A 25,993-nucleotide genomic window follows, 5' to 3' on the forward strand; every position below is an offset into this window, starting at 1 on the left:
ACTCTCTGAAAAGAGGTCGTTCAGTGTGAAGAACATTCACAAGTCTGGTGATTCCCCGTGAACACAGTGTGTTCTGTGTGTAGTAGTTCAACTACCAGCCTAAACCACAGCGTGTTCACCCTCCGTCTCCACATTCCTCTCATCTCCACAGCTTTCCCATCCCTGAGAAATATCTGCCTACCTCTTAAACACAAATTGATTCATTATGGATCCGAGGAAATGGATCCGAAATAGGGTTGGATACTGTCAACACCAGCTTCCATATTTGTGTAATAATAATGCGATCTAAATTGTTTTTGCACAAGTTTCAAAAGTAGGTTATGGATATTACTCCTAAAGATGTTACCAGTCATTTCGATGGATGACACCCGACAGCAATTACATATAAGATACTATTTTCTAACTAAGGGTTTCCTTGTTTTCCCTTCATGAACACATCAATTAAGATAAATTAGTAACATATCAAATTCTTACTTTTCGATATTAAAGCTGCATTAAACAATACCTTAACTATTTGTTGGTATCTGCAGAATTTAATTCTTGCTCGTTGGGTTTATGTGAGCAGAGCAGTGATGTCGAGGTTCTGCTAAATGTTGACTGTTTTGAAGTAATGTTGCTTGTGAACGAATTCCAGCTTCGGAATCAGTCATTTTACACATGGATATAAGGTCAATATTGTTGCATGAAATTCACAGACATTGTCATTTCTTATCTATTTATCTTGGTGCATTACTGTGTCTTGAAAGATACTGTTTAAATATGTGTTACAACTGGGAGAGAAATGCTGTGAAAAGGTCATAACGTCTCAACGGAGCACCACAAGTTACCAAAACAGCTGGTGTAAAGATGTGAGCGGCGGTGAATGGTTGGCACGAATGCGACTGTGAAGTACATGACAGGCTTAAATCTGAGAAACACTAAAACTACAATCTCTGATGGATTTATGTAGCATTAAGCTACAGGTTACACATATAGACAATTAGGTTATGCATTTATCACCATCCATCCGTCCATTTCCTTGTAGATGAGAGGATCACAACTGTCTCATCTTCAGTCGCTAATCCGCCATGGGTCACGGTTCTGCTGGAACCCATCACAGCTGGTTAAGAGGTGGGATGCCCCCTGGATCAAACGCCAGGTCATCACCGGGCCACACGAAAAACAAACAACCACTCATACACAAACTCACACTGATGTGTGAGTTTCATCTAAGCTGCAGGTTTTTCGAGGTAGGAGGAAGCCAGAGGACTTGGAGTGAACCTACAATGGGAGAATATACACACTCCACACCGAAAGGAATCGAATCAAGAACCCTATATTTATCACCAGTGTGACATAACTATTTCTGTTTGCTGACCTGGACAGGATTTAATTATATCTCCTTCCTGTCTGCTGTGGAATGTTCTTGTGACAGAATTATTATTAACATTGTGACAATACAGGAAGAGAGAGTTGACCAGCCAGAAGAAGGACTTGTGAAGACCATGTGGGTATTTTTCTCTTACATTGCTGACTTTGCATTGTCTTTGTGAATAGTTCAACACTCATAGCAGCATCAACTGTCTGAAACCAATAGAAAACATCAGATCTCACATCCTGGTTCCGATGTAGATCCATAAAATATGTGCCTGCTTTATCTTTTTCCAAGCAGTTCTGCTGATACCAATTTTAGTCATTGATGACTCAGAGATGGATCAGAACAAATATTTACCACCAAAGTGATTTCAAAACAACCACCGCACAGGGTTGGTACAGTGTTGTTATTTATTTAAAAAAATGAGTCACGTGGTTATGGAAAGTCATGGATTCTGTGTTTTACTGAGCTATATTGTCCGTTTGACATCATCAAACGGATGATGATGCGTCGTCATCCTCGTTTCAGGGAAAAAGACGACTTATCAACATAAAAACATCCTGACTCCGGTTCTAGTCTTCAAGATTTACGTAGTTTAGGGTTACAACTACTCTGATCACAGCAGGCTACGTCGGTCTCACAAGACATCTCATCCTTTACATGAATTCTGCCTCCCTTCTTCAATCTTGTTCATTTTCCTCCCAGATGTAACATCTATTTTTCACAATGCTGTCATTCCATATCCTGTTTCCTGTTACATTTAGAACTCTGCTAAAGCAGCAGTACAGGTTTAGCAGTTTCCGTTTTCATTGTAAGTAATACAATTATTTCAGACTTATAATTACAAAATGAAAAAAATGGATGAATTTGTTAGACCACAGAACATGATTGGTAGTTTGTCTTATCTCCATTTGCTAAGCAATGTATGCTTCATCTGGCTAGAAAAGCCATCTCTGTTTGGTCAAAAATGTCATTAAAAATAGAAATTCAGCCCTTTAAAGTTCTATTTATATATGTATATTACACACACTGAAGATGAACCTTGATCATAAAAGACTAGTTACTGTATCTACCAGTCAGGATCTCAGGAAAGTCAACAAAGTGGAAAGACAAACAGCCCAGAGTAAATGTAGAGTTCTTTAATCACCGTCTTCAAAGAGAATCTTCATTTTACATAACACTGTAATCCAACATGTGACAACAGGGTTACATGACAGGAATTCTGCAGCTTTGACAGTTTCAATCATCACTATGACACAAATGAATTAGCATTCATATTTCCATTATCTATAAAACTAGTCTTTTACAAAGGCCATTCCAGTTCAATAATGTTAAAAAAGTAGAGGTATCCAGTTGAACATTCATTAACTCAATCAACACTTAGCTATAAATTCCTCTTTCACACACCTCTAAGCCAGAACGTAGGGCTAAAAACCAAATATCTAGACATCAGTATGATCAGCAGAAAAAGGTTGTAGTCTTCTCATGTGCAAAGGTGAAGATAGCGAGCAAATTAAGGTTGATTCCAGTTGAGGTGAAATCCAATCATTCACACACTCCATGTGATTCTAATCCTTCATTTTATTTGTTACTGGTTCACACGCTCCGCATGGAATGACTCATCACCAGATAGCCTTAAGCTTATTTCTACCCCTGAAGAGCTGAAAACCTTTCAGATTTCATGGTAAACTGGATTAATGAGTACCGGTGCTTCTGGCTGTGTATCAAAAGTGCTGCTTGGACTCGATTAACTGTTCACTTTTCCCTCTGAGCGACAGATTTTTACCATCATCCAAAGTGACAACGGTTTCGCCGTGAATCTTCCGGGCTCAGAACAATGTGAAGTAAACCCATGAGTCTATTCCTCAATCACATCCTCTGCGATCTTCACCTTCACTCTGTGCCACGCATTGCTCAGGACACCCCTCAGGTTCCAGATGGGACCCACTGTGTCTGGCTGCATGTTGTAACTGTTGTCAACAGCCTTACAAACTATCTCCAATTCCTGACTGTCAGGCGGGAGGGGAGCCGTGACCTCCCACAGCTTCCATGCCCAGGCTCGTCCTGGCAGAGGCGAGGGTTCGGGAGTGTCTGTGTCCTCGCTGCTCTTTAACGTCGCCACCTGCCACGTCTTTCCTCCATCCAGAGAGACGTCCACCCGTACCACCTCTCTTCCCCCGCCACTCCAAGCATAACCCTTCACTGTCACCTCCTCACTGCTGCGACAGACCGCGGTGCCGTCGGCCGGCGTGGTGATGGCCGACTGGATGGGCAGCTCCTGGATGGCAGGAGCAGACTTGAAGTCCACCGTGTCCCAGTCGGTGGCGGGGGAGAAGCCCTTGTAGTCGTTCTGCTGCCAGTGGCTGCTGCTCTCCTCGCCGCTCACTCTGATCTTCCCCAGCCATTTCACATTGCGGGCCCCCACTGTTCCTGGCACCACGACGCGGACAGGGTAGCCGTGGTCGGCGGGGAGATCCTTACCATTCATTTCATAAGCCAGGAGCACATCACCCTCCTCGCTAATCGCCTTGTTTAAGGGAATGGAGGCACCGTAGGTCGTCCCCGTCACGTCTTTGTCTAGTCCTTCAAACTGGACATGGCGAGCCCACTGGGCCACGTCTGGCCCATAACCGGCCGCTAGCAGCACATCCCGGAGCCGTGCCCCACCCCAGGTAGCGTTACTTATCGCAGCAATGCCCCAATTCAGCCCTTTCACCTGCTTGATCTTGTTCATCTCTGAGCGGCGGTTCCCGGCACACTGCAGCGTGGCGGTGATGGTGTGTTTGGGGAATTTGGTTTTCAGTTCTTCTAAAGAGAGCGTCAGCACGCCCCCCGTCAGGCCCTCCACATGTAGCTGATATGACGCCGGGTCCACCTGAGGGACTGGCAGGTGGTTTCTTTTAAAGAAGATAGCCGACGGGGTGATGTAGTTGTCAGCGAGAAGTTCGGGAGGTGGCTCAGCGTTGAAGGGTTTGAGGCTGTTGACGCGTAAGACAGGGTGACGCGTCGGGTCGGAGGAGTAGGGGTCAGACGACTGAACGGATTGCTGCTTCTTCTGGTCTTGTGCACTCAGCTCTCCAACCTTTGATCAGTCACAAACAAAAGTTTATGAAACCACATACAAACCTTCTCTCTTCCACATACAATTTCAGCCTTAACATCTCTCCTCAAAAAGTTTCACTTCATAAGTGGAGTAAAAAGTGAAAGTGATAATAATATTAATCACTCACAAGATTGCTACAATTAGACATCATGACCCACAATAGAGCTTTAACAACAGTCATGGTGTTGTCCTCAGATTAGTTTAAATATCTGTTCTTCTCACTGGCCCTTTAGAACTGAGGAATCCTCTTGAATAAGAGGTGAAATCAGGAATGGTAACAGAAAAATTGTTTTTCAGTCGACTTATTAACGTTGAACAATGGTACAAGGACACGTCCTCCTAAAGCTGAAAGCTTTTCAGTCATTTAAATCTAAATTAGTGTTAAATTCTTGATGAGAAAAACAAAACACATAGATTTAAACTGAGTCAGTAAATTTCATGAAAAGTCAACTTACGATTTTGAAAATATATTCAGTCACTGTTTTTCTTCAATGCTTTGCACTTGTTCTCATAAGAAGGTTTCTGAGAAGACTTCATCTCTATTCGGTTCAAGAATTGTTTCCTAACTCTAGTTAATACTGATGCCTCTATTTAACAAGTTGTTTCTTCTTTGCAGCAAGTTCTGCCAACTTCTGCGCTGTCTTTGTAAATTTGTGAGATGCAATGCTATGAGCATTCTCATTGGTCTAAATTGTTTCATATTCATCCAATCTGCCGATCTGAACTAAAGTTATTAAATTCTCCTGTATGTGGAAAAAACTTTGTGAAATTGAGTGGATGCACGATCATTTTCAATGATAACAATAATAAGATACCTAACCCCCCCTTAAGTTTTCTCAATGGATTTAGATGATTCACAGGATTGATCTACTGGAATTAAAATTGAGAGAATTCCACTGATCAGCGAAAAAAAAAAAATCCATCTGTCTGAAATATTTTCTGATCCTAAAACGAAGTCTGGCTGCTTCAGATTCAACCTTCAAGTATCAGAACCTGAAGCTCTGTCTGGGGTTTTACTGTCTGTCTTTGTTCACTCTTCATATGAACTAAATATTTCATTTTATTTCCAGCCAGAGTTGTAAACTTAAGCTTTTACTTTAGAATTGGCCGCAATTGACTGTGACAAATTCTTTTCTGACCCAGAGGCAATCTGCTGAAAACCAGTTTTTCTTTTGTTCTCTGTAACTACAACTCTTCCTACTCTTTCATGATAAATGATTTTTTCTTTCCAAATAATACTTAAAATAGTTTAAAAAACTTGATCTTCTCTAATCCTTGTTTTACAGGATGTCTCTCCTTTGCAATTTGAACATAAACCTGTTAAGCATAACACAAGTGTAGCTAATTACATTCAACATTTACCAGAAAATAAATATATTGAAAACACCCACCTTATATTCCGAGAGCATTTCCAGCACATGTTCCTGTTTGTGCACAGCATATAACGCCCAAAAGGGTTCCAGGTCTCCACCTGCTGCCAGCAGGATCTTATCTCCACCGGGATGAATGCTGACAAACTCTGTGATGTCATACACTCCACCTTTGTAAGTGACCCACACACCATCCTCCAGACACCGGTGACTGCTGACCTCCTCCTGGGAGAAGATGGGAAGATCTGAGGTCTTCTCTATGGTCCTCACCCTGCTTGTATCGGCCCGTTCCGCCTGCACCAAGAGAAGACAGAAAACAAGAAAGCATCGCTTTTACAAACAATCAAAAAGGATTGTTATCCCAGAAGACAAGAGGAAACCAGGAAGACAGTTGTTAACCTGAAAGGAATGTTACAACAATAAATGTAGCCAAATTTAACTCCTGAAAGATAATCAGGATTGCTCAGTTTATGACTGTAATTTTCTGTCACCATTAGTTGACTTGTTTTAGATATAAACTGGATGCAACAAGGGTGACATTGAAGAAGAATAAGAAATGTACCAGAAAAACTTAACAGATTTAATTAAAGTTGTGATGTGATATCATGTCTCATTATTTTGAGTCAGTCTATTATTCTGCTTGACTGGACCTGCATAAGTCTGATGAGTCACACAAAATGTGGCAGTGAGCATTAGCCAATAAGCTTGCGTCACAAACCGGCCACTAACCTCTCAATAACGTACCTTAAACCATAAATGGGTGTGACTGAGATGGAACGATGAAAATCCTTTAAGCATTCACTGATACTCAACTGATAAAATAATGTAAGATTCCTTCTAAAATTCAAATCTGTTAAAAGAGTACAACCTGTTACTGAGCTCTCTCTCCCTGTGTGTGTGTGTGTTTGCGTGCGTGCGTGTGTCTCTCTATACGTAAAAACCTTATATTGAACTATAATTAAGCCCTGGCACAATAAAACAAAACTGGACCTTGACTGCAATCACATCTCTTATCTCCTCTCCTTACCTTGTGGTAATGGAGGCCACCAGCCAGGACGGCACCAGTACCAGCTATCAATCCTGCCAAGCCGTACTTCCAGCTGTTTCCATGGGTATGGTGGTGCCATCTCTGGTCCTGATTGCTGCTGTTGCTGCTCCAGAGACGAGCTGCACATGACGCCACAGCCGATGACCCTCCATGTCTATAAACCATAGAGATAAAAGAAAATTTACACACACCCACGCTTCTATAACGAGATACATCTGACTGGGTGGAACTCTGACAGGACAGAGCTTAACGACTCAATCCAGAGGAGACCAGATTAGGTGAAGGCGCAAATACAGCAGCACATGTTGGTCACGGCTTTTTGTCACCATACTCACCTTTGAGCACTGAGACGGCCGAATCGAGTCAGGCTGTGACCGTATCTGACAAGCAGCATCCTGCTAATGATCTGGGGAGAAAGTTGTTTCACAGCAAGTCAGCTCAAAAAATATTGGTAAAGTCTGAATGTCTATAAATAAGCTGTATATATACAGTATATAAGCTGTATAAGTATAATAAGAAATCCTTTGAATATGAGAGTGAAAAGCAGCTAATGGAATTAAAGTCTGACATCTCTCTTTTGAAAAGCAAAGACCACATTAATATAATTTTAGGAGTGAAATTCTAAGTTTGCACAAATCAGCAGCATATAAAACAACAAAAATCACCTGGACCCAATGATTACTATGGCGGGGGAGGGAAGTGGCTGCTAGAAACCATGTGCAGAACAGAGTTTTTGAAGTCACCAAACCTGCTGCCTCTCCAGATAATGTGTGTTTTCTAAAGTAAACCTTTGAACCCTCAAACTTCTGCTGAACCAACCAACTGTTGATTCACTTCAAAAGACGCTCAGGGGGAGTAAACAGAGGAATGGAAGGAAAAGTTCCTTTTTTCTCTTATCACAAAAAATGTACGATTACAGCCAACATTAACGCCATCCAGCATCAAGACATGCACTGAAACTTAACACCAGCTGATTTTAAACATTCCCTTAATCTGATGACAATAAGGAAGAAGGATCAGAATGAATAATACTTATAATTATAATAATACTCCCTGAATGACTGACTGGAATGAATAACATGATTATATGGAACATCTTCCTGTGACACTGGAACAAAATTAGTATCACAATTATGACTTGAAGTTTAATGAGTGTTAAACAGACAGCTAATATATCTCACAAAGAAAAAAAAACAACACTTCCAGTATAAAATGACCATAAAATGATTTTATAACATAATGGAACCTGTCTAATCAGTAACGGTGGTCATAAAAATTAGTCTGGGTTATCTCCAATCCACTTTCACTGTGGTCGTCCACTACCTGAGGGCACTAATTACCTACTGCTTTTGTAAAGTCTGGTTAGACACTTATGATGTCAATACTGAACAAACTACCACAATTTGTCAGTAATAATTTACAACAGGGACTGACATTAAAGTCCTCTCACATTTAGATATTAAGGTATGACCCTTCCCTAATAGCCAGTCACCTTATACTTCATAATTATTCATCAACATTGCTTTTTTTTCATAGATCCAACATTAAAAATGTTGAATAATGAACAAACTTCCTGGATCGGTTTCAGAATTTAATCAAGTGTTTCGTCAAACTCTGTAAAACTAACAGAAACTCTTCTGCTGCACGACCGGGTGTCCAGAGGAGCCCCACCGCCCGCCAGCATTAAAACAACCAAAATATAGGGAGACTAGAGTTAGCTTCACTGAAATGACAGCAACAGTCACAAGGCACTTTTAAAACACTCCAAACAATTATCTTAACATTATCTTAACTCGCTGGGTGACATTAAATCTGACGTAGCAGCGGTTAACCACCGACTCCACACCAGCGGCTAACTTAGCTAACATCCATGTTAGCCACTGATTTGCATCCTGTTTGACTTCACCTGCTCGTCCAGATGTGTTCACAAGCCAAAGAGACGTTTTAATCTTATCTATTTTCACATTTTACAACTAAATAAAAAATACTTACATCCACTCCGTCGCCTTCTTGCGCTCGGATGCTCTACGATTTACAACCTGCACAAACAACTACGCTACGCAGACCTGTGACGTCACAAACCGAGGGGCGTTCAGGACACCCAGGATTTTTTCTATACATTGTTACGACGCAACCAAAACTGTGATGGAGCAGGTGAGGCGAACGAATCACAGTTACTTTGATACCGGGGAATGAGGTTGGTTGTATTAAACTGTTTTCTTAGTGATCATTCATGGGTGTTAACACGCCGCTCACGAAAAGTTTATAAGGTCGTGTTGAGATTTTTAGGTTACCAGGTTGTGAAAACAAAAAAAACCCATTTTTTTAAGAGCTGAAGACACGGACTTGAAGCGTTCTGGAGAGAGGATGCAAAACATATGGAAGAAAATACAGGGTACATATGTGTGAATGAGAGGGACCCAAGTGGAAGAGTGAGGTTAGAGGGAGAAGAGATCAAGAAGGTGGAGGATTTTAAGTACTTAGGGTCAACAGTCCAGAGCAATGGAGAGTGTGGAAAAGAGGTGAAGAAGCGTGTAAAGGCAGGATGGAACTGGTGGAGGAAAGTGTCAGGTGTGATGTGTGATAGAAGAGTTTCAGCTAAAATGAAAGGAAAGGTGTACAAAACTGGTGAGACCAGTGATGTTGTTTGGTCTAGAGACAGTGTCACTGAGGAAAAGACAGGAGACAGAGCTGGAGGTAGCAGAGATGAAGATGCTGAGGTTCTCTTGGGAGTGACCAGGAAGGATAGGATCAGGAATGAGTACATCAGAGGGACAGCACATGTTAGAGGTTTTGGAGATAAAGTCAGAGAGGCCAGACTGAGATGGTTTGGACATGTCCAGAGGAGAGATAGTGAATATATTGGTAGAAGGATGCTGAGTTTTGAACTGCCAGGCAGGAGGCCTAGAGGAAGACCAAAGAGGTTTATGGATGTAGTGAAAGAGGACATGAAGGTAGTTGGTGTGAGAGAAGAGGATGCAGAAGACAGGGTTAGATGGAGGCAACTGATTCGCTGTGGTGACCCCTGAAGGGAAAAGCCGAAAGGAAAAGAAGAAGAAGTTTATCAATATCATTATGTGGTTTGGGAAAATGAGAATTCAATACTTCATTTTCCTTCAATTGCAGAGATGATTCGAAGTGAATAAAAAAATAATCGAAATGTCTAAAATTGCAAAAATAGCACAAGGTTCGTTAAAAAAATGACAACGAACATTTTTTTGTATTAAAGCCCAGAAACACTCAGTTGAGAAAAATCTCATACAGTGAATTGTCCTGCGCACACACACATGTAGGTTGGTATGTGGTCATTTGGTTTAATCACAGTACTTCATCTGTGTTCCACCACATTCTTGTACAGTACTTGTACCTGCCAGCAGACAATGTGGACGTGAACTTTGTCTCATGTCCCTTTCCATTAATTGTAATGAATGCAGTGATATAAACATGATGGGTGTAAGACTAAAGTTTGAATCAAACACAATGCTGTCTTCTGTTTTGGCTGGATGACATCCCCCTCACCTTAAACAGTCTTTATTGTTCCTGACAGCAGCAGACCCATAAAGGCAGTAGGTTTATCGACCTTTTTGCCAGAGACCTGTTCTGTTACTACGGCAAAGCACAAGTGGAAAAAAATGTTTAACAATAGTGCAATGCAATATCACCAGCAACAAATCAAATCAATGCCACAAGAGGACAAACAGCAATATTAATCAAATAATATCACCACAGTTTGAGTTGTGATTTGTTATCAAGAAGACATAAAAACAAAACATGCTCCAGACTAGTTACTGATGATGAAGAATACTTTAATAATCCTAAAGGTAAATTATTGGTCATAACAACGACCACCTGCCCCACAGAGGCTATAGCTTTGTGTCACATGTTGCTATTCTCCATCCAAGTCATCATTTGTGCATTTCTGCTCCTTTTTGTTTGTTTGCTGCTGTACTCATCACACTGCTTCAAGTACAGTATATGGAAACTTTAGTTATTGTTTTACCTCTTAGGTTAAGAATTAACATGCAGAAACTACCAGCTTGAAGTTTGAACCAGCTGCATTGTGACTTAAGAAAAAAAATTACCAGCTGGTCGACCCAACAGACATTCACCTCCAAACTCATAATATTCCATTTAAATTAAACTACTGTATCATTACAGTACATTATTTGAACTCACAGATTCATAAGGACAGTTCTAACGGACCCAGCCCATATATTCGGAACCACTGGACTAGGAGAGCCAACTGTACATAGATTACATTACAATCACGTTTTTTTCATACTTTGTCTACTTTAATATGATATTACTGCACATTCACATTTATTCTTTAGTTATTGATGATACTTTGATTTGGGTATAAATGCTTCTGTTTTTATGCATTTATAACACCTATAACACATCTGAGAGGCAGAATAAAGCAGTGTGATGTTTGGATTTGACTTCTCGCTGCTGGTCTGTTTCCCTTGTTTAAACCTTGGCCGCTGGAACTCATACCACGTTAGTGGAATCCAGTCAAAACAAAACCTGCGGCTCAGATTGAGTTTCTGTTGCAATAACAGATTCACTGGAGTGTTCTGTCTGTGTTTTGATGACAATAGCTCCAGCCACCATGGTACAGCAATCCTGTGCACTGAAGAATCTTAACAGTGAAAGCTTCTTTTAAACATTGTGTTTTGTATAGAGGTAATGATACATGCAGCTAACGTAGTATTCCTGTTTTTTCAGGTTGCCCAGAGTTCTTACTGTTTCGTGTTGCCATTATGTCAGGTACGGTAGAACAATTGGTTGATTCATGAAGCATTTCAGTCAGAACTATTCTGTCATCTCATTGGTTTTTCATCATTTAAGGATGGACGACAGCTGGGCTGCATTGTTGTATTACTCACATCAGCCAAGTACAATGTGCTCAGGGTTAAACACACAAAGGTAAATCCTTTAACACACATGAGCATTAATGTCTTTCATTTTTGAATAATATTGATTAGAGGTAAAGTTTGAACAACTGACAGCAGGAACTGTGTCTAACTGGCCCATATGTGTTGAATTATTAACAGAAATTTATAGTATGTAGTGAGTTATGTAGTGAGAAATATGTGCTGCTCATATTTCCATAGAGAAGTCTGGATATTAAAGTTGACTTCATTTCATATTTAACCTAGTTTACTCCGTAGCGCTACCTGCTGTGCACATTGAATGGTTTCAGTAAATTAAAAATATTAAATTTAAAATTAGATTCATCTTTTGGTATTTGTTTAAAAATCTTCAATACAATTTATTCTCAACTTGGAAAATTGTCTCTGTAGACTTTTTGTTGGATCCAGAATGTCAATATTAATTTTTCTGAAGACTTTTCTACATAAACTAAAGAACTCGTTAGTAAAGTAATGCAGTCGATGCATCGGTATTAACTAGATGCGACTTTAAGAGCCTGAAATGGATTTTATAGATGTTCAGGTTTTCTGTTCAAGCACTCAGTGGTTAACCCACTAACTGCCTTGTACCCATTTACATAGTTATTTTACCTTTAAAAGATAATATCGATTCTTCTTTCAAAGATTAATTGAAGGGATACTGAACTGCAAACTATATCAAATTTTTAAACCAGGATCTGTACATGCCCCACGGCATCCAAATCCATATGTTAACCAAACACATGCAAATTAAAATATTCGAGAAAGGTAACCCTCATGTGGCAATTAAGTCCAGAGCATTTACAATGTGTCTCTTGCCATTCACAGTCCTTTTCCTCATTATCAACAACAAACAGAACGTTGGGAACTTGAGTATACAAGTTTAATATGTTGAAAAAACTTTACTACAGATTTTAAATACAATATTCTGAAAAATTAGACAAACAAAGCTCTACCATGAGTGTCTACATTACAACATGGAAAATATCCCCAGAAGTAAAACCTGTAGCCTGATCAATATTCACATCTTAGGTTCCTGTGGCGATCTGATGTGTGATAACGCTGCTGCGCTCCATTGAATAAAGTCTCAGTCACTGCTGGAACATGGACGGGCAGAACTGGTCCATTGTGTAAGTCATATTCACTGCTGAGTCATCTTTGCTGCTTCAGCTTTGATCATTGAGATGAGTTCCAGGTTGATTAGAAAAACAAATCGAAGACCTGCAATCTGAAGAAACAGAGAGCATTAGCATGTCTGACTCAACATGTGATGTCTGTCAAGACCATTCAGTCTGAGATAAATAGAACACAGGTGTCGTACCTCCACCACTGAGTTGTTGTTGAGTTTCCACTTATTGCCTGACAGGACGGGTCTGCCGTCAATGTAGATGGGACGTCTCCCCTCGTTGGCGATAAAGAAGTCTCCGTTATTCTTCAGTTTAATAATTCCTGCAGACATCAGCACGTGTTAAACACTCACTTTAGACGACTGACTGATTATCAACAGTTTAGTTACTTTCAGACAGATCAATCTATAAACTGGAATCAAGTGAAACGAGAGATTAAATCAACTGAAGAAACTGGTAAAAACAAAAAGTCAATCACACAATGTTTTGAGGAACAAACTTCATTTATGTAAATTCTACTTGTTAGCTGTTATTTTAAGATATAACAAAGCAACGGTAATGTGTACTGAGATTTATATAACAGTATACATGTCTCAACCAGAATAATGTGATGACTTATTCACATTTCTGGTGAGCATTACTCCTAGAATACAATCCATAGTAAAAGAACACAGACCCTGGTTCCTGAATTACTTTACAAGTTCCTGCAGTGGAGATTGTAAAGACATTATCTTTCAGAAATTATTTCTTACATAACTCTCTTCCACAAAAACTGACAATTCAGTGTTTTTATTCTGATGAGACCAGTCTGTTTCAGGCAGAAGGTTAAAGGTATGCCGTAATCCACTGTAGACACAACTGACTGGCAGAGCTGGCCTCATTTTAGATCATGTGATGTAAGGAGAAAGGCTGCAGTGTGGCTGATGTAACATTCTATGGTTGGTTCAATGACCACATAGAATTAACACAAACGCTAATATATTCACAGCTTCAGTCCTGTTCAAGAAAAAAGGGGAGAGACATCTTACTGAACATCTTTGCTGGTGCAGTTCTGGCTTGGATAAGATCTCCATACATATGGATATTGAACAAAGGGACTTAGGGACAAAGGTAACTCTACATAAATGCTTCAGTTTTAAACATATTAAATAAATAAAAAATTGTTCAAATTTCCCCCCCCAAAAAAATATTGGAAAGACAATTTGTTGTTTTTTATTATTCCAGCTCCAAGAAACTCATAGCTGTTTATTTCATAACATGTTTCACTACTGCCTGAGAACAAAGGACTAAATTCACCTTGTTTCCTAGATATTTTCCAGGCAGGTCCCTCTAGTGACAAATCCACATCTATTGGTTTATCCTTGGTCGCTCTGCCCAAAGTAATCTGTGTGAACATGAGTAAAGTGAATTTGAATTTGAACAAGTAACAGTGAATGTATTTTCTACTCACAAACATGACGTCTCAACATCGTTTCTTTTTTACATCCATTTTTGAAAGATTCCTCACCTCTCGCGATCTCATGAGGTAGCGTACCATCCGTCCTCGTAAGGCCGCCAGCGTCTGGTTGTCAAAGTCAGGCATGCTCATACCTGTTGCAAAGATAAACAATGAGAGCAACAAAATACACCTAAAATCCCATCTGCTCATGTGTGGTGAGTGAACATTTCCACACCTGTGATATTGTCCACAAGGACCTGCCATCGAGGCAGCTCCTGCTCTAGCTGTCTGATTTCCCTTTTCTGATGGCGATCAGAGATCATCAGCTCTGGAAGGGAAAACACAGACCGACTTTAAGAGAGGCAAAATACTGTAATTAGTTAGAGAAATCCTCTGGCAGAAATAATTGACTATGTTTCTTCCCTCTCTATTCACAAGATACACAGTATATGGCCTTATTTTTAATTTCTTACCGTGTTCCAACACCTCATCTCTGCTCTCCCTGAGTAAACAGAGAAAATAAATTTAGCTGCTGATTTCTTATGGACTTACAATACCTTAGTGACAAGTTGTACAGTACTTTCTCATCAACAGTAAAACATGAACGGAATGCTATGAACAGTCTTACTTTAACTTTACGTCGTCAACCATCTGCTCCGCATCTGAAAAGTTAAGGACCTGGTCGCCTTTAGGGAGAGGCTGGACTGGAACACACAACCAAACCAAACAAGACAATTAGATGCAGAGCAATTACACTCACAATTTTCAGAAGTCCTCACCAAATGATTCATTCCTAACCTTAAGTCACACTAAACCAGTTTATACTTTGCTTCTAACTTTGGTGTCGCAGAATTCTGTCTCCCTGTCCTTTCATCATACAAGTTCCTCTTGTTTGTCATGTTTTGTAGTGGTTACAAGATCAATCACTAAAAAAAAATTACAAATGGGATCTAATGGGATGAAAATGCTCTACCGAATTTGGAGACATTAGTGTTTTCTTCCTCTATTGGTTAGCTGTCAACTACTAACAGCTGCTTTCTAAATCTTCTGGTTTGAGCTTCATGCATTTGTCAAAGCATCACTGCCAATTCCTGCTTTTCCACCTCACACATATGAACATGTGTTACTTGGCTGCAATAACAGCGGTGGAACAACAGTCCTACATTACGCCTTGAATGTGTTAAAACTGAACGTCAGGGGAGGGTAAAGTTGAAACAGCCCTGCCTTGAGCTGGCTGTGTAAATGGAGCTTAAGTGTCATTTTGGAATGTATGTGTAGGCCACCTAACATACCACTCTGGTCATCCAGGAGGTAGTACTGCTTCAGCAGTTGCCAGTGCACCAGCAGACTCTTGGGGGTGCGAGATGGGTGAAAGACACTGGGATGTTTGCACAGAAGCTCCTGGAACATGTCCAGTTTGGGCTGACTGGCCTGGTCAATGACAAAAATAATACAAAGTTGCTTAAGAACACAACAGATGTAACTTGATGATCAATCTGCATTTTAATCAATTACATCCTTAAAATTTTACTATGACAGTGAATTGTTGTACTCACTGAGCCAATCTTTGCTAGCAGTGCTTCCTCTGGCTGACTGAAAAGAGCCTTGCTCTGAATCGCTGCGATGGCTTCAGGGTGAAGCTGACGCATGGCCTGCCATGCAAGCCTGAAACAAAGACAACAGTGCAAATTTTATTATCTTTTAAATTTAATGTCAAAACTTGGAAGAAAGTTAAAGCTGCTGTAGGTAGCTTCTTACTTTGAGATGACAGGATCATAGAGAAGAGCATACCACCGCTCTTTAATCTCCCGCAGTGTGAAACGACAGCTGAACTTGACCCCCAAATGGACAGAGGTTAGGTCTGTGGTCTGGTGGAAAATAACAACAGTCACACAAACAAACCAGTCATACAAACAAACAAACCACCCATATCAAATCATGAATATCATGCAGCACCAAAGACAATAACTTTTATACTACTCACTTGTAAGACTGCATTTATAAGTAACAGGTCATCTGTGGGTTTCCATCGTCCCAAGTCTTTTGTGATATGCAGCGGCTGCTTACTCTTCTTCACTCTTTTGGTGATGGGTGCAGGGTTTACTACCATGGTGAGAGGCGGCGTGAGAGAACTTCCTGATTTGGTGACCTAACACAAAGTCAGTAAAAAACTCATCAAATCAATGTCATCTCAACATCAGTGGTACTGCACTACTGATGTACCTTTTTTTTCTCACTAGATGAGGGTTCACTCCCTGAACATCGGATAGGTTCTATCACAGGAGGGCCTTTTACTCTACTGGACGACTTCACGAGACTGCTCTCCACCAGCTCATCATCAAACTTCTTCCTCTTTATTGACCTAAAAAATATATAAATGTCTGTAACTTCAACATTTGTATGTGCACCACAGAAAATCAATGTATAATAACAGTAACAGAAAACAGCATTCAGCAATACAGTTATATGTACTCTAATTTCTATGGTTGACAAGCAAAAAACGTGCTAAAGAATTTTACCAAATATAAGAGAATAACTCAAACCTGGAGGAACTTCTGCGCTTTGGAACACCACTTCCAAATGCTTGTGATGCCATTCTCTTCATATCTTTTATTCCTAGTGAGTCTTCATCCTCTGATCGACTCTGAGCACCAGTCCCTCCCATTGGTGCACCAACAACAGGGTCACCAGCCTGCATCTGCTCAACAACATGAGACACACCAGCAAATAAAATAATTGATTTCACAGATCAGACCAGCAGGAGTGAAAAATGGTAAGACTGGACATTCTTGCTTATTCGTTGGAACAAAAAAATTAGGTTTGATATGGGTTGAAGATAAATCAGTTTTTGAAAGAGTTAACGTTAATAATAAGGTAAATGGATGATAGATGCATCTCACGTTTAGCCAATACTCATCGATTTTTTTTTTTACAATGAATAATAATCGTGCGTTTTAATCACAAAATTGTTCAATAATTTTCATTGGCTGTAGAGGAAAATATTGTTAAAGTTAGAACAACATAAAAAACTACATCTCAGACACAAACACTACATTTTCCAACTCTTGGTGAGACAGATGTTGAAGTCATGTGTGTATACATGGGTCAGGGTACTGAACTAGCTGATAAACTTAGCGATGTCTTTGTTTACATCTTATTAGCTCCGGAACAGCTCCTGTAGCGTTTCATTCGTACTGTTTTGTTTGAAATTAATAGCTTTGTCAGATAAGACAGCTGATTCGGCCACTATTGGACGTCAGCCCATTTGGTTAGTAAATCAAAACATTGCTAGTTCACGTTAGCTAGCTAGCGCTGCCTTATTGGAACCAGCTTTGTAGCGCTAGCCAGCGTTAGCCCATTAGCTAGCTACCCTGTTAGCTTAGCGTTACATTGTCTGGTGACTCACGTTTCCTCGCGATTTACCCTCGTTGTAGTATCTGATCTGTTTACTTCTGTCTGTTTGCTCTATTCATTTCTTCATAAACATATTGTGAGGTAAATGCTAACTGGCCAAACTGACTCGTTGTTCTTAGACACCCCTAACATGCTAGTTAGCACTAGCTGCTCTGGTATGGGCTGATTTCTTCCCGTGATGCATTAGTGGGGACGGACAAACAGGCTTTGGGAGCGTTATCGCCACCTTGTGGACGGTATGACTAGTCCGACTCACTTTTCGGTTCATTCAATCATATAAAACCAACTAAAGTTCAATAGGACGATAAGAGTATCGAAAAAATTACATTGTTAGACACAAACAATGACTTGTGATGCACAACCACTCCGTCAGAAGGAGGGGGCCCGCAGGGTCATCCAGGTCGGCTGAGAAGGGATAGACGAGGGGGGCCTGGGATGCACTGTAGGACACTTTGTGGGGGTCCTTAGTGTCAGTTTACAGCTCGGTTCATCCATGTGTTTCTAATCATACATCATCTACACCCAATGCTTCTTTCATGTCCCTATACTTCCTTTTATTCTAGGTTCTTTTGTTTTCTGTTGTTATAATTATGTCAGTATGTAAATAATGTAATTTATACAAGGTCTTTTGGCTGTGCCATTTTTCTCTGTCACTGTTATGTGTATTTATTGTATCTCTTGTGAGCAGATGTCACCTGAATTTCCCTTGGGATCATGAAAGTATATATCTATCTAATGGTTTATTTTTTTGTTCATTAGATCTATCACATCTCAATTGATCTCTTTTTCCTGCCAGGACTCCAGTCTAGTTGTAAGACATTCCTGACTGTCCCTTAATCTAGAATGGACACAAAAACAATCTGAACTCTTGTGGTGTTTCATTTAGGTTTCATCTCTCCAATGCAAAATATTGATTTCAATCCAGTATTGATCTTTATCTTCACAGATAAACAATGTCAAACACCTAATATACATAAATGTATGCTTCAATGAATGTTTCAAGTCTACAAAATTAGGAGCCTATTGAACTAGGCATTCACTAGTTATAACTAAATGGTATCATATCTTCTAAACAAATGATGTCTTTTGAATTGACTTTTAGAGTTAAATAATACAATTTCATGTATTGAGGTGGCTTCTTGGTTGTACAGTATACAGTACTCATAACTGAGGGACTGTCTACATGGTGATGTCACACTGGAATTGGTGTTGCTAATGTAGATGGTTGTCATGGACATCAAACTGCAGTTAGAAACACATTTGATTCTTCTTCTTCTGCTTTCGGCTTTTCCCTTCAGGGGTCGCCATAGCAAATCACTTGCCTCCATCTAACTCTCACACCAACTACCTTCGTCCTCTTTCACTGCATCCATAAACCTCCTCTTTGGTCATCCTCTAGGCCTCCTGCCTGGCAGTTCAAAACTCAGCATCCTTCTACCAATATATTCACTATCTCTCCTCTGGACATGTCCAAACCATCTCAGTCTGGCCTCTATGACTTTATCTCCAAAACCTGTAACATGTGCTGTCCCTCTGGTTTAATATGTTGTGGTGGATGCTGTTAAAATTGAGAGAAAATGGTTTAAAAGTAAAGATTCCAAACAAGAATTGTATATCTCATCAACATAAGATCAAGAGGCATTACAGAAGAACTGAACAGAATATTACTTTATTTCCCCCAAAGGGAAAATTACTTTTCTGGGCTTGCACTAGGAGCTAATATGACTAAGCCACTGTGGCTCAGTGTAAAATAATTGAGTCAGCCACAAAAAGCCACATTCTGTGTCCAAGACAGCGGCTTGCTATAATATCAGGTAAAACTTAAGAGTAAACATTGAATGATACCAAGAATCAAATTTATTAAAATCAAAATGTCTAAGTCAAATGTCTTGCAGTCCAAGTAAAACTTAAAAGTAATATTTTGAATGACTGTATCTTCACATAATGAATGCAAGTTTTCAATTGTAAGGGTGTGTAAAACCACACTCGTTGTAGGGGGATGTGGGGGGATACCCACCCACAGGGGGGTCCAGAGGGTCCCCCCCCATGGGAAATTTTTTAGAAAATGGGGTTGTTTTCCTGCATTCTGGTGCATTCTGAGGGCAAAATCTTCTGTTCAGCTTACCTACAAAAATACACTAAAGTCAGTAGTTCTAGCTTAACTATCTGTATTTCTATCCTACTGTATGTAGGTATAAATGTGAGATTCAACAATTGAAAACTTGCATTCACTATGTGAAGATACAGTCATACAAAATATTACTCAATGTTTACTTCTAAGTTTTACTTGGACCAGAATACATTTTAAACTAACATTTTAACTAAAACAACACCATTGGTATGCCATAGATTGTTTATTTATTTTTTAATTCGATAACATGATTTTTCATTTCAATTTAAAAAGGCATGAAAAATAGCAAGCGAGGTGAATACATACATACACCCCCTGCACAACACCTTCTCCCAGCAGAGGAGCACCTTCAGCGGCAGACTGCTGTCACACAGCGCCTCCACGGAGAGGTTGGGGTCCTCCTTCATGCCCCGTGCCATCAGGGGGTACAATGACTCTCTCAGGAGGAGCATGGGGGAGGTGGCGAGGTCAGCACGGGGTTGAATGGATTTAATTTAATTTTATACTGTTTATATTTTAATTTTACACTGTTTATATTTTACTTATAGTTTAGTATATAAGTGCCACATGTGTCTGTTAGTGTAGTGTATGTCTTGCGTTATGTCCTGTGATGTCAGTGTTTCTTTTTCTCCTGGTGTTTATCCAGTATTTATTCGTTATGTAATGCCTGAGCAGTGGATATGTACAATTTCCTCCGGGATTAATAAATAAATCTATCTATCTATCTATCTATCTATCTATCTATCAAAAGTCTAAGACTACAAAAAAGTATTGATAATATCTTTCATTTACCTTCTGATCGGTCTGTCACCACTCCTCCCCCCTCTCAGAATTCACCATTTGTTGTTCAATTAGAATTTTAACACAAAATCTATTATAAAACACTCTATTCTCATTTTCTTTCAATTAATCGTCCTCGCCTTGTCGTACACCAATTTGCGGGTTTAGCTTGTAAAAAAAGATTTTTAATGGGCGTGAGGCGGTCATGACCCGAGTGCATATTTAATGATCGAGAGTGTTCAGGTCACTTTGGCTATTTCCATTGGCATATGGAAATAGCTGCATTCTATTGTTTTCTTATGTTATCGCTCGGGGACTTTCGCGAGTCCAAAAAAGCTGTAAGTTGTAGACATTTTTTCCTAAAAATAAGAACGTCACTGTAACTTCACAAGCTAAAAACCTTGTAGCCATATGGAATTTACTTTGCCTATGGCGTTATGGCAACAGAATATCATTGTCGTACAAATGCATTCTCGTTGATTAGGCCAAATAAAATCAGGACAGGAATCCAACTTACAACTGTTTAATGACATTTACAAAATCAGCTTCATAATGCACTAGATTGGAATAAATATAGATACTGTACTGAAGTTTATTACATTTACAAAACGGTGGTAATAGCTCATTCAGATTTTAATGCCATAAGCCTGCATTGTGCTGGACTGTAGAAAATCAACATACATTTAAAAGTACAATACAGAAAAAAAAATCACACAACCTATATTTTGGATTTTAAGCAGTGGCATTTCATTTCCCACAAGTAACAGAAAATACATTTCATCCATATGCTGAACAAAATATTCACACAAAACAGAGTAACTCAGTAAAAGTGGGAGATATGACAAACAGTGCCTCTGAAACAAACTGATTAGAGAGGAATAAGAAGTATCTCTTGAAATGCTGGAGCAACATGCAGAAACATTGTGATTAATTATTTGCACAATTATAGCACGCAGGATTTTGCTGACATGGCTTGTGTTTAGTCACAAATGCGGTTCACAATCACATTTAGATTAACTAGACTCAAACAGATCAATAATAAGATGCAAATTCCACAAAAACCAACATGGTTTGACTCACTTTAAGGACAATAACCTGATGAATGTGCATTTGTAGATCTGAAAGTGTCTGCTGGATTACTCCTGCCCTCTCTGCAAGTGCTAAGTGCTTGACGGTGAATTTATCAAAAGCAATTCAATTTGGAGTTATATTTCACAGTGGAAAAGCCCATCACCGAGCTGCTCATTCTTAATTCATTTGCCCTTCTCCCCATGTCACCCCGTCACAATCCGGGTCAGGGACAGGCTTTGGCACAAGCTGTGTCAAAGGTTGAATGTCCGATCTAACGTGATCCACTGCACGCACACAGCTGCTGTGATAACAGCCGCCGCAGCTGTCTACAACCGAGAGACTTACAATCTAGTTCGTACAGCGAGAGACAAGAGAGTGGGTCATCGTTCAATAAACTTGAGGTTAATGCCATTTCCAGGGACCAGAAGCGTCCGTGTCTTGGGCGTCACTGTAATCCCTTCTGGGTCTGGCTTCACTTCAAACTCCAGGAGGATCTGAGGGCAGCAGAAGCAGAGAAAAGAGAGTTACTACAGGGTAAAAAAGAACCTTTCAAGTGCTTATCTGCTTCAATGGAAGTGAGATTAACTGAAATCTGGTCTAAATTAGTGATTATTATAAAGTGGATTAACACAATGGTTTAAATCCTCATCTTTAGTTACTCACAATACCCCAAGAAAAGCACAAGAGGATTTGTCAGAAATGATGCCGTCTCTCACAAACTGTATTTAACTGGAAGCAATCTACTCATTGCAGAACTGAAATAATCTGCCTACCTGCCTGTTACTGAATCTCCAGAGTGTTGCTTGTTTTTGTATAAAAAGTGAACTGCCCAAAACTAAATGCTAACAGATGATAAAACAATTGCTACTAAAAATGTGCACTGAAAACCGCATTGTGTCTGTAATGTCAGGTAAATGTACCTTAGTTTCCTCATCAGTTTTTCCAATCAACTATTAGTCAGCAAGTATGTTGTTTTTTTGCCTGTGTGTTTTCTATTGTTCCTCCTTCCTGTCTCACTAAGTTGGTAACCCAACCTGGATGAAGACTTAATTGGGGCTCCAAACTGTAAACTACCTACGGCAGAGGCGACATCGAGTCCAGCTATCTCACCCTGGAAAGAGCGAGGTGGAGCTCCAGCTCAGCGATACGACGACCTATGCAGCTGCGTTTTCCTACCCCAAACGGCACAGAGGCGTAGGGGTGATGAGTCTGGTCCTTGTTCAGCCACCGATGGGGCTGGAATTGATCTGGATTTGGAAACACGGCTGGATCCCGTGATGTTGCAAAGTGGCAAAGCGTGATCAGAGTCTGGATTGAAAAATTCCAATGTCAGTAATGAATATTTATAAGATTGATATTCATTCTAGTGCTAGGGATTCTTGTAGTCTGTCATAAGACAGGGGGGAATGCAAACAGTCATCATTGAGTATGAATGATTTCCAAGTGACCTCAGTACACTCACTTTTTTGGGGATGAGATAGTCTCCGACCTGGATGTCTCTCTTGGGAATGACTCTTGCGTTGGCAGGAATAACAGGATATAACCTGGGAAATGAAGGTCAATCTTTTCTTTATACTCAAACAGTGAACATTCCACATCTTCTGGAAATTCAGGGAAACTTTTGAGGCATACCGAAGCACTTCTTTGACTGTGGCCTTCAGCAGAGGCATGCGGGCCACATCTGCTGCCGTCGGTATCCTTCGACCCCCCAATACCTTGAGCACCTCTTTCCGGAGTAAGTCCTGCACCTCGGGGTGGCGGGACAACTCGTACAATGACCAAGACATAGTGCTGGAGATCTGAAACACAAGAGCGGTGTAAAAGGTTGATCAATCCGCAGGGCTGCTTGCAGAATCTGCTGAAGGAAATAAGACTGTTCTTACCGTGTCGACTCCTGCGAGCAGCAGCTCCGTGACGTTGCTGTAGATGGTCTTCATGGGCATGCCAGTCTGTGACAGGAAGTAGGTCAGGTAACGGCCTTCCACCTTCTCCCCACGGGCGATCTTCTCAGCTTCAGCCGACAATCGCTGGTCAATGTGACCTTTGGCTGAAAGATTAGAGTCCATTTATGGTGGTGAATGAAGGGAATGCAGAAAAGACACAGAATGTGATTTTTAATCACTTGACATGATCATCATTGATGAATACTTAACATAATATCACGGATTGCACAGAAATGAAGCAGAATTTCTCATTATCGGGTCTGTTTTGCACCATTGGGGAAATATTTGATTCTTGTATTTGATGATCTTGATCCACTTTGTACCAAACATGTATCTTTGTATCTAAACATGTTACATTTTCATGTCTCAGATATGGAAAAGTGTTAAAGCGCCATAAGTTAAAAGAATGATAACCAGCAACAGCCAATAAGAATTGATTATTGGCAGAAGAACAGAAATTAGAGTGAGTGGACATCTGTTTTGGTTCCACATTCAAATGTTCAGAATAATTACCAAAGTTAAACAAGGAGTCCCAGGATTCACAGAAGATGTTCCAGTTTTTAGGAAACAGGTGGCGCAACCAAACGGGCATGGCCAGAGTAAGGAGCGTCTTTATAAACATGGTGTTAATGGACTGGATGAAATGCTCTGTCTCCTTAGGAATGACTTCATCCAGGCAACCAATTCGGGATTCAAACAACACTGAGGAAATGCCTGTTAAAGAAAAGAATGAAGAAATGGACAGATTAGTAGGTGAGACAGATGTGGCTCAGGGGCTGAGAACATGAGGATAAACCACGGTGGTGGTTCGGGTTCTAACAGGACAGTCATTTTGGCGACAGCGGGGGTTGATGTTTGAGAACTGTTCATGTGACCTCGGTCACTGGACTGAGGCTGTGTTTAGTCTGGGAACGTCTCATTCAGGAAAATAAATGAATGTTCCTCTCTCTCTCCCTGCAACAACACTGAGTGTTGAGAAGCCTCAAGGCAGGGAAGAAATCCATTTTTTATGGTTCTAAGCAGGCCTAGTTTTTTAATCTTCTACCCTCAACCACCACATAGGAAACACGACAAAACAAACCCTACCTTCGAGGCCGAAGCGGTAGAACTCGCTGGCGACGTCGGTGACCAGGCCCTGCGAACATCTGCGAAAGCGAAGCTTAGCGATGAGGTCATCCACCACGCTGTTCAGGTTCTGATCGTAGGCTTCCACCGCCTTGGGTCGGAGCATGTGCTTCCCCAGGAGACTCCTCACCGACTGCCATTCCTCCCCTTCACTAGAACACACAGCAAACAGGAATTAATCCTCATCTGACAGCCCAGCTCCAGCTGCTGCGTTGAAGTCACACAGTCCACTTCATGTAAAGACAGAAAGTGGTAAAACTAGTTAGTGTGTGATTATTATTGTCCCTGCTCTTGATTCAAGTCCAACCTTAAAATCAATTTGGTTTATATTCAGTTTGGTTTTCACTACTGATCCCTGAGCTCTGAAGAGGAGGGAAGCTGGAATGAAGGGAGACTCACGCTGTGAGAAGTCCATAGTGATGCCCTCTGAGCTTCCTGTAGTCCTTCCAGGAGGAGAGGTCGGAGCGCATGGGGTGCTGGCCCTCCTGCCTCAGGACCTGCTCGATGAGCGCCGGATCGGACACATGCACCGTCAGGAAGAAACCGAACCGCGCCCTCCACACGGGCCCATACCGGCGCAATCCTTCAATCTGGGATGTAAAAGAGAGGTGTGAACAAAAACTGAGACGTGATCGCCATCGGACCCAGATGCGAATTTGTTTAATTAGCAGCTCAATTTGGTCATCCCGTTTTCAGAATGCGTTCTGAAGCGCATCGGTTTTATGTAAGTCATATTCGAACCTGATGCAGCCCATACTGCATGCATCTATATAAAAATCAAATAAAGCATGACTGTACTATTATTTTATTACTTTTACATCTCACATTTTACTCTTCTGTGGTTCCATCTGAACTTTACAATTTTACCTGTAACTCATGAAGCCGTGACAGTCCGTGTTGGGCGAATAACTTCCAGGCGAAGCTGACGAACGACGGTCCCGGGACGCAGCCCAGAGTCTTCAGCGGCGCCTTGTTTGCCTCCAGCCCGGCCGACGCGTCCAGGTCTGCGCACCTCTTCATCCACCTCTCCATCCACTTGAGCAGGTTGAAGGCGCTCCGGCCGGTTGCTCTCTGGACTTGCTGCAGCATCCTCCTCACAATGATGACGAAGCGGCGGCCGAACGGGGCTCATCTTCACTCCGGCACCGGGGACCGTATTTATAACGCGCTCACCGCTCC

At 40.7% G+C, this 25,993-nt stretch overlaps 3 protein-coding genes across 3 annotated transcripts; all 3 read right to left on the reverse strand.

Moving 5' to 3' along the window:
- Nucleotides 1-2,477: 2,477 nt before the first annotated feature.
- Nucleotides 2,478-8,951, reverse strand: suox (sulfite oxidase). Its single transcript, XM_068315299.1, has 5 exons — nucleotides 8,868-8,951; nucleotides 7,211-7,281; nucleotides 6,855-7,029; nucleotides 5,849-6,121; nucleotides 2,478-4,436 (listed from the first exon to the last, which is right to left on the reverse strand). Exons 2-5 carry the CDS (start codon nucleotides 7,267-7,269, stop codon nucleotides 3,213-3,215), a joined length of 1,731 nt encoding a protein of 576 aa, XP_068171400.1. The 5' UTR covers nucleotides 7,270-7,281; nucleotides 8,868-8,951; the 3' UTR covers nucleotides 2,478-3,212.
- Nucleotides 8,952-12,654: 3,703 nt separating this feature from the next.
- On the reverse strand, nucleotides 12,655-17,977 carry mcrs1 (microspherule protein 1). The gene is made up of 14 exons (XM_068315462.1): nucleotides 17,757-17,977; nucleotides 16,894-17,048; nucleotides 16,574-16,712; nucleotides 16,335-16,499; nucleotides 16,109-16,218; nucleotides 15,907-16,015; nucleotides 15,643-15,781; nucleotides 14,979-15,054; nucleotides 14,824-14,852; nucleotides 14,586-14,678; nucleotides 14,420-14,502; nucleotides 14,209-14,296; nucleotides 13,107-13,234; nucleotides 12,655-13,013 (listed from the first exon to the last, which is right to left on the reverse strand). The coding sequence occupies exons 2-14, from the start codon at nucleotides 17,046-17,048 to the stop codon at nucleotides 12,927-12,929; spliced, it is 1,401 nt and encodes a 466-aa protein (XP_068171563.1). The 5' UTR covers nucleotides 17,757-17,977; the 3' UTR covers nucleotides 12,655-12,926.
- Nucleotides 17,978-21,191: 3,214 nt separating this feature from the next.
- Nucleotides 21,192-25,993, reverse strand: cyp27b1 (cytochrome P450, family 27, subfamily B, polypeptide 1). Its single transcript, XM_068315665.1, has 9 exons — nucleotides 25,682-25,993; nucleotides 25,214-25,404; nucleotides 24,776-24,966; nucleotides 24,203-24,403; nucleotides 23,630-23,793; nucleotides 23,379-23,545; nucleotides 23,209-23,290; nucleotides 22,857-23,054; nucleotides 21,192-22,240 (listed from the first exon to the last, which is right to left on the reverse strand). Exons 1-9 carry the CDS (start codon nucleotides 25,901-25,903, stop codon nucleotides 22,127-22,129), a joined length of 1,530 nt encoding a protein of 509 aa, XP_068171766.1. The 5' UTR covers nucleotides 25,904-25,993; the 3' UTR covers nucleotides 21,192-22,126.

Source organism: Antennarius striatus, chromosome 5 (genome assembly GCF_040054535.1).
Source record: "Antennarius striatus isolate MH-2024 chromosome 5, ASM4005453v1, whole genome shotgun sequence".
In the NCBI taxonomy this organism is placed as follows: Eukaryota; Metazoa; Chordata; class Actinopteri; order Lophiiformes; family Antennariidae; genus Antennarius; species Antennarius striatus.

What these genes read in the sequence shown, in the direction of transcription:
- suox (XM_068315299.1), bottom strand. Translation starts at nt 7,269, where the DNA reads ATGCTGCTTGTCAGATACGGTCACAGCCTGACTCGATTCGGCCGTCTC. An exon ending in GTGGCCTCCATTACCACAAG is followed by an intron (nt 6,122 to 6,854) that starts GTAAGGAGAGGA and finishes CTCTTGGTGCAG; the next exon opens with GCGGAACGGGCCGATACAAG. An exon ending in AAATGCTCTCGGAATATAAG is followed by an intron (nt 4,437 to 5,848) that starts GTGGGTGTTTTC and finishes GACTGATCAAAG; the next exon opens with GTTGGAGAGCTGAGTGCACA.
- mcrs1 (XM_068315462.1), bottom strand. Translation starts at nt 17,048, where the DNA reads ATGCAGGCTGGTGACCCTGTTGTTGGTGCACCAATGGGAGGGACTGGT. An exon ending in CCTCCTGGATGACCAGAGTG is followed by an intron (nt 15,055 to 15,642) that starts GTATGTTAGGTG and finishes TGTGTGTTCCAG; the next exon opens with TCCAGCCTCTCCCTAAAGGC. An exon ending in CCTTGTGGACAATATCACAG is followed by an intron (nt 14,503 to 14,585) that starts GTGTGGAAATGT and finishes TCTTTGCAACAG; the next exon opens with GTATGAGCATGCCTGACTTT.
- cyp27b1 (XM_068315665.1), bottom strand. Translation starts at nt 25,903, where the DNA reads ATGCTGCAGCAAGTCCAGAGAGCAACCGGCCGGAGCGCCTTCAACCTG. An exon ending in TGCTCGCAGGAGTCGACACG is followed by an intron (nt 23,546 to 23,629) that starts GTAAGAACAGTC and finishes CTTGTGTTTCAG; the next exon opens with ATCTCCAGCACTATGTCTTG. An exon ending in ACAGTCAAAGAAGTGCTTCG is followed by an intron (nt 23,291 to 23,378) that starts GTATGCCTCAAA and finishes TTCATTTCCCAG; the next exon opens with GTTATATCCTGTTATTCCTG.